This window comes from Mus caroli, unplaced genomic scaffold (genome assembly GCF_900094665.2).
Source record: "Mus caroli unplaced genomic scaffold, CAROLI_EIJ_v1.1 scaffold_23392_1, whole genome shotgun sequence".
In the NCBI taxonomy this organism is placed as follows: domain Eukaryota; kingdom Metazoa; phylum Chordata; class Mammalia; order Rodentia; family Muridae; genus Mus; species Mus caroli.
The window spans coordinates 1-7208 of record NW_018390743.1 but is presented as its reverse complement, the minus strand read 5'-3'; the positions used below and the strand labels follow the sequence as shown (position 1 = coordinate 7208).

The 7208-nt window shown below is 40.6% G+C and overlaps 1 protein-coding gene across 1 annotated transcript; it reads left to right on the top strand.

Moving 5' to 3' along the window:
- The first annotated feature begins 1982 nt into the window (after positions 1-1982).
- Positions 1983-6067, top strand: LOC110288805 (tripartite motif-containing protein 30A-like). Its single transcript, XM_021155055.2, has 3 exons — positions 1983-2933; positions 3202-3228; positions 3476-6067. The coding sequence occupies exons 1-3, from the start codon at positions 2840-2842 to the stop codon at positions 4066-4068; spliced, it is 714 nt and encodes a 237-aa protein (XP_021010714.1). The 5' UTR covers positions 1983-2839; the 3' UTR covers positions 4069-6067.
- The last annotated feature ends 1141 nt before the right edge of the window (positions 6068-7208 follow it).

The window sequence follows — 7208 nt, the reverse complement described above, 5'->3', positions numbered from 1 at the left end:
ATAACTTCTGTTAGTTTCACTGTGTCTCTGTTTCCAGGATCTGTCCATTGATGAGAGTGGGGTGTTGAAGTCTCCCACTACTATTGTGTGAGGTGTAATGTGTCCTTTGAGCTTTCCTAAAGTTTCTTTAATGAAGAGTATTTGGACCATAGATATTCAGAATTGAGAGTTCATCTTGGTAGATTTTACCTTTGAAGTGTATGAAGTGCCCCTCCTTGTCTTTTTTGATAACTTTGGTTTGGGAGTCAATTTTATTCGATATTAGAATGGCTACTCCAGCTTGTTTCTTCAGACCATTTGCTTGGAAGTTTGTTTTCCAGCCTTTCACTCTGAGGTAGTGTCTGTCTTTGTCCCTGAGGTGGGTTTCCTGTAAGCAGCAAAATATTGGGTCCTGTTTGTGTAGCCAATCTGTTAGTCTATGTCTTTTTATTGGGGAATTGAGTCCATTGATGTTAAGAAAAAATTTTAAAAAGTAATTGTTTCTTCCTGTTATTTTTGTTGTTAAAGTTGGAATTCTGTTCTTGAGGCTATCTTCTTTTAGGTTTGTTGAAGGATTGCTTTCTTGCTTTTTCTAGGGTATAGTTTCTGTCCTTGTGTTAGTGTTTTCCCGTTATTATCCTTTGAAGGGCTAGATTCGTGGAAAGATATTGTGTGAATTTGGTTTTGTCATGGAATATTTTGGTTTCTCCATCTATGGTAATTTAGAGGTTTGCTGGGTATAGTAGACTGGGCTGGCATTTGTGTTCTCTTGTTGTCTGTATAACATATCCAGGATCCTCTGGCTTTCATAGTCTCTGGTGAGAAATTGGAAGTAATTCTTTATAAGTTACTTGACCCTTTTCCCTTACTGTTTTTAATATTCTACCTTTATTTAGTGCATTTGTTGTTCTGATTATTTTGTGTCATGAGGAAATTCTTTTCTGGTCTATTTGGAGTTCTGTAGGCTTCTTGCATGTTCATGGGCATCTCTTTCTTTAGGTATGGGAAGTTTTCTTCTATAATTTTGTTGAAGATATTTGCTGGCCCTTTAAGTTGAAAATCTTCATTCTCATCTACTCCTATTATGAGTAAGTTTGGTCTTCTCATTGTGTCCTGGATTTCCTGGATGTTTTGAGTTAGGATCTTTTTGCATTTTGCATTTTCTTTGATTCTTGTGTCCATGTTCCCTATGGATCTTCTGCACCTGAGATTCTCTCTTCCATCTCTTATATTCTGTTGCTGATGCTCACATCTATGGTTCCTGATTTCTTTCCTAGGGTTTCTATCTCCAGAGTTGTCTCCCTTTGGGTTTTCTTTATTGTTTCTACTTCCATTTTTAGATCCTGGATGGTTTTGTTCAATTCCATCACCTGTTTGGTATTGTTTTCCTGTAACTCTCTAAGGGATTTTTGTGTTTCTTCTTTAAAGGCTTCTAGCTGTTTACCTGTGTTTTCCTGTATTTCCTTCTTAAAGTCCTCTATCATCATCATGAGAAGTGACTTTATATCCATGTCTTGCTTTTCTGGTGTGATGGTGTATCCAGGACTTGCTAGGGTTGGAGAGTTTGGTTCTGATGATGTCAAGTAACCTTGGTTTCTCTTGCTTCTGTGCTTATGCTTGCCTCCTGCCATCTGATTATCTCAAGTGCTTGCTACCCTCAATATATCTCATTGGAGCCTGTCCTTCCTGTAATCCCAGTTGATTCAGGACTCCTCAGCGTCCAGCTTTCTCTGTGATCCTTTGATTGTGGGCCCCTGTTAACCTGAGATTCTGGGTGTGTCAGAGTTCTTGGCAGTCAAGCTCCTCTGAGACCCTGAAATACTGGTGTGACCCAGCTCCTGTTATCCTGGGATCCTGTTATCCTAATATCCTGGGGAAGTTACAGGGCCTGGAAGTGGTGTCTCCTTTGAGGACCGTGCAGCTGGCTAGTCAGTGATCCTAAGATCTTGTGGAGAGTACTCTGGGGACTGTGGGGGGGGGGAGGTGGAGGGTCCACAGATTCTGCACCCAAGGTGACCTGGTGCTGGGGGAGACTGGAAGGGACTTGTGTCCCTGGTGAGGGCGGTTTTCTGATTCCCTAATGCTGTCTCAGGTCCCCTCAATTGGATTGGAACGGAAGTTGTGTTCCGCTCACCAGTGATCCTAAGATCTCATGGAGAGTCCTCTAGGGACTGTGGAGGTGTCTGCCAACTCTGCACCCAAAGTGACCCGGTGCTGGTGCTGACTGGAAGGCTCTTCTTTCTTCCTTTCTTTTCTTTTTCTTTTCTTTTCTTTTTCTTTTCTTTTCTTTTCTTTTCTTTTCTTTTCTTTTCTTTTCTTTCCTTTCCTTTCTTTTCTTTTTTCAATGTTTCTATTTACTCATTTATGTTCTTTTGTTTTTTTCAGACAGGGTTCCTCTTTCTAGCTCTGACTTTCCTGGAACTCACTGTGTAAAACAGGTTGTTTTTGAAATTAGAGATCCCCTTGCCTCTGTCTAAGTTCATGTGACACCAATCCCAGCCCACTCATTATGTTTCTGCTACTTCAGCTTGACTTTTTTTTTAATTCAGTAATTCACATTTAAAATAGTTCTAGGAGAGCAGGAGGGAAAGTGGAAGAAACACATTGTGTGAGTGTGATGTTAAGGCATGATGCTTTGGGGAATAAGTCTTTTTCAGCATCACACCGCAAGTAAGTAGGCAGGGGCATAAGTGTGTCCCATATCTCTACAGTTAATAGTGTATAATCGCTCTTCCCTCTCATAATTCTCAGGATACTTCAAGGACATCTACGGTTAGAATGGCAGGGAGTCAGTGGTGGTCAAAAGTCAAAGGTTTAAGATGTGGAGGTCATTTTTTTTTTTATTCCTAGCATTCAGACCATGACACTGAAGCAGCCCCAAATAGTTCCCCCAAAAAGAAGAAGAGGAGCATCCAAAGCTCCACATTTGAAAGGCATGCTACAATCATTTGAAGGTGAGGGCAGCTAAATTATGGGATTTTGTTTATGATTCTGGGTGTGCTTGGCTGACAAATAGAAGAGAGTAAGGATTCTGAATATGGGCAGAGGGACAGAGAAGAGCAGTTAGTGTGTCCCTGTGATATCATTCTATTTGATGGGAATTCATGATTTATCCTGTCCTTTGTCACCATTTCCCAACCTTCTGCTCATCTGAAGAGGCGATGGGCGATAATGGTTTGATTCCTTCACTGTACTTACTGCTGTGACTTTTGATCATTTCAGGGCTCATGGATGTTCAGCAATACTGGGGTAAGGAGAAACCACAGCACCATGAACCCCTCTCCTCTCAATGTCTTCCAGAGTTTATTTCTGTTAAGTCTAATGTTTCATGGTGCTTCTCCCACTATGTGCAGCCCTCTGCATCTGCTTGACTTTAAACAAGGCTTCTCCAAGTTCCCTTGCTCTTTCTCCTTATTCTTCTGTAGCTTAAGTTACAAATAAGGCTGTACCTTATGTTTCATTTGACTCAAAACATATATGTCTCATTTTTCTGCAGTTCATATGACTCTACATGCAAGGAACAATGCAGTCATTACCATTAACAAAGAAAAAAGACAAATACAGTATAGAAGTTACAGTACGGTTCCAGTTTCTGAGATCTACCATTTGGGTGTCCTGGGATATCCAGCTCTTTCCTCAGGGAAGCATTACTGGGAAGTAGACGTGTCTAGAAGTGATGTTTGGCTCCTCGGATTAAATGATGGAAAGTGTGCTCAACCCCAACTTCATTCAAAGGAAGAAACGGGCACCAAAAAAAAATATCATTCTCATATTAAACAAAATGTAACGTTTCAGCCTAAATGTGGATACTGGGTTATAGGGATGAAGAATTCATCTGTATACAATGCCTTTGATGAGTGTTCTATCACCCACAATTCCAGTGTCTTGGCCCTCTCTCTGCCTGATCGTCCCAGTCGTGTAGGAGTTTTCCTGGACCGGGAAGTTTGCACTCTCTCATTTTATGATGTTTCTAACTGTGGAGCTCTCATCTATAGATTCTATGACCCTGCCTTCCCTGTTGAAGTCTATCCATATTTTAATCCTATGGAATGTTCAGAGCCAATGACAGTATGTGGAGTACCATCCTAAACCCTCACCTATACCTGTGCAGTGCCCCCATGTCTCCACTGCATCATTCTAACTTTTTTGTCTTGGGCCCTTTATTGTAATGACCTTCAGTTCTAATCCCAAACCACTGTGGATTCATTTCCTTGATCCAGTTGCTTGTCTGCTCACAAGATGATTACTGTCATTTGTCATTTCCCATATTCCCAAAGAAAATAGCTGTTCCCTCACTAGTGAAATAGAGCCCCTGCTAATGCCATCTCTGAAGGAACACAGTCAAAAGAATGACTCACAGCAAGCAATGTCTTAGTTACCCCAGAAAAAAAAAAGGCAGAGAGCCTTTTACTTCAAGGAGATTTTTGTTCCCTGGATTCCTTTGGATGTGATTTTGGGCCTCCTGCAAAAAGAACATCTGCATTCAATTTTTATGATACATTTACTCTTGTTCAATATCAGAACATAGCTATAGAACCCATTCCTGTGCAAGGCTATACTGAGTGCCAGCCTCAATGTACACTGGTTCTGAATATGGTCTTATGCCTTGGTTTTGTGATTTCCAAGATATATTTTATAGTATAGTGCCAGACAATTGTGCTTCTATAGTCTGCCCTGATAAAGTTGTAGGAAAGTTTTCCTCTGTGAATATTTATGAATATTATGTTCTTACTGGTATCTATTTACATGTTTTACTGATTATGTTTTTCTAAACTCAAAATACCTTCGTGAGTACTCTTGTATATTCATATATAAAAGCACATTGAAACTGAAGTAATGTTGTCTATAGGATTAGGCTGCAGTCCCCCAATTCTTTGAGACCCATTCTGCAAACACCAGGTCGTACAAACAGAACTACCTAGGTCCACAATGGTAAACAACTTTCCTTCTTGTGGTGACAGAGATAGAAGCCAGGGCTTCGTGAGTGCTTATGAGTTTCTCTACCAGTGAGTTATTTGCCTCAGTTCTGTCAGGTCTCTACAGCCACATTCTTTCTGCCACTGACAAAAGATGAGAGAAAGTTCTTCTCCATCATGTCTAACAGTTTAGGAAATTATACATAGGTGTTTCTCTTTAAAGAATGATACTTAGCAGAAGGTCAGTTTAACCACAATGCTTGTGTTTCATGAAAGAGTTAAGAAGGAAACATCTCAAATGATATCTACTATGACCATGTGTTTAGAGTACCCAGGCTCTAATCCTGCCTCTCCACATAGCAGTGCAACCTTTAATAACATTTTTTCAAACTTATGTTTGCTTGGGTTTTTTCTTTTGGTTCATTTTTCTTGTTTGTTTTTCAGTTTTGGTATAAATAGTACCTCTATATTGCAGGTCATTGTAGGAAAAAAATTTGAAATCTTTAGAAGGCTCTGAGAGTAAAAGCCCTTTCCTCTATGAGTGATGAACTGAGTTAACTTACTCAGACCATCTTGGCTGAAGGAGGCAGCCAGCTCTGAGAGATGATCCTCTCACTGCACAAATATACTACAGAACATCTAGGCTAAAACACACACACAAATGAGAAAGGATTATGGAATATTTAGCAAAAGAAGTTCAATACTTACAATGCATCCAGTACACATTCAGTAGGTGGTAGTTGTGCTAATTACTGTGTAGATGTGCTGTACTTATGTTCTATGTGATACTTTGTAACTGGGGAAACTAAGATATAGCTCTTCTCATGTCTTGATGTTAGGTTCTGTGAACTGCCACCAAGACTACTCTAATATCTTGTAGATATGTATGATTTTTTTTTGTTTTCACACTTATTTTTTGAGAAGGTATTTGTTTAGCTGTATTTGTTATCAAGTAAGCTAAAGTCTATGATTTTTTATTTTATAATGAATGATAATGATGACAATGATACCCATAACCGTACCTGCTGTTGTGTTGTAAAATGTAAACAATAGAATGAATGTTTCTAGGAACTCATATTGCTTCTAGCATATAAGGGATGTCCAATATGGTATCTGTAAAGTTTTTTCTCCCTTTTGATAGGACCATAATAAAATATGATTGGAATGACAAACAGATGTTGCCATGATGGCTTTGATACAATCCCAGCACTCACTAGACAGAGACAGGAAGATTTCAGTGCAGGCCAGGCTGAGTTTACACAGGATTACCGTGCTTTGCTTTGGTTTGGCTTGCTTTGCTTTTATGTTGAAGTATACAATACATAGCAACAGACCAAAACTCAACACTGTTAAAGGAGAATGTGTTAAGTTTTAGATAAGTGAGGGGGTTCAAGAGGACACTGTGAGGATTACTGGGGAATCAGAGTGTATTTAAAGATTCATATTGACATAAACAGACAGACAGAGAAAGGACACATCTTGAGTTGTGGATCCCAGAGAAGGTGAGGTCCCACCATCATAGAAGATTGAACAGAAGGCTCTCTGCAAAGCATGCAGACAAGTAAGACTCTTGTACTTTTTAGCATAGGGTGAGTTCTCAGCAGTGGCCTGCAGCATCACCTTGCTTCAGTCATCAGGGAAATTGAAATCAAAGTGGCTCTGAGATTCCACCTCACACCAATCAGAATAGCTAAAATCAAAGGTACAGGTGACAGCAGACATTGACAAGGATATGCAGAAAAAGAAACACTCCTCCACTACGTGTGGGATTGGAAGCTGGTTAAACCACTTTGAAAATCAATCTTGGGGTTCATATAAAATTGAAAATAGTTCTACCAAATGACCCAGCTATACCACTGCTGGGCATATACCGAAAAAATACTCCAACCCATCTCAAAACATTTAACCAAGAAATGTTCCTGTCTAAAGAAAAGACAGGATCTTGGCTCTGGGACTCCGCCAAACTTAGGAACTTAGTCTGCACAGGTGAGAGTGTGCACTACAGAGGCAGACAGCTTCTGGGACAGGCAGGAGCCACAGAGCCGCTGAGGTAGCAACCTTTTGGGGCCGCAGATATCGAGCACCCTCCCAACCGGAGGACAGTGGTCCCGCCCTGCATGGGAGCCCTCTGCTTCAGGAGAAAGGAGCTCCATCTTGGTTCCGGGACTCCACCGAACTTAGGAACTTAGTCTGCACAGGTGAGAGTGTGCACCACAGAAGCTGACAGTTTCTGTGACCTGCCAAAGCAACACAGCATCTGGGAAAGGTCCTGTTTTGGGCCTTCTTCTTCGGCCAGGAGGAGGTCCAAACACC

Excerpts from the sequence above, each read along its gene's own strand:
- LOC110288805 (XM_021155055.2), top strand. The coding sequence starts at position 2,840 with ATGACACTGAAGCAGCCCCAAATAGTTCCCCCAAAAAGAAGAAGAGGA. Across the intron at positions 2,934-3,201 it reads CATGCTACAATCATTTGAAG|GGCTCATGGATGTTCAGCAA; the intron begins GTGAGGGCAGCT and ends TGATCATTTCAG. Across the intron at positions 3,229-3,475 it reads GGATGTTCAGCAATACTGGG|TTCATATGACTCTACATGCA; the intron begins GTAAGGAGAAAC and ends ATTTTTCTGCAG.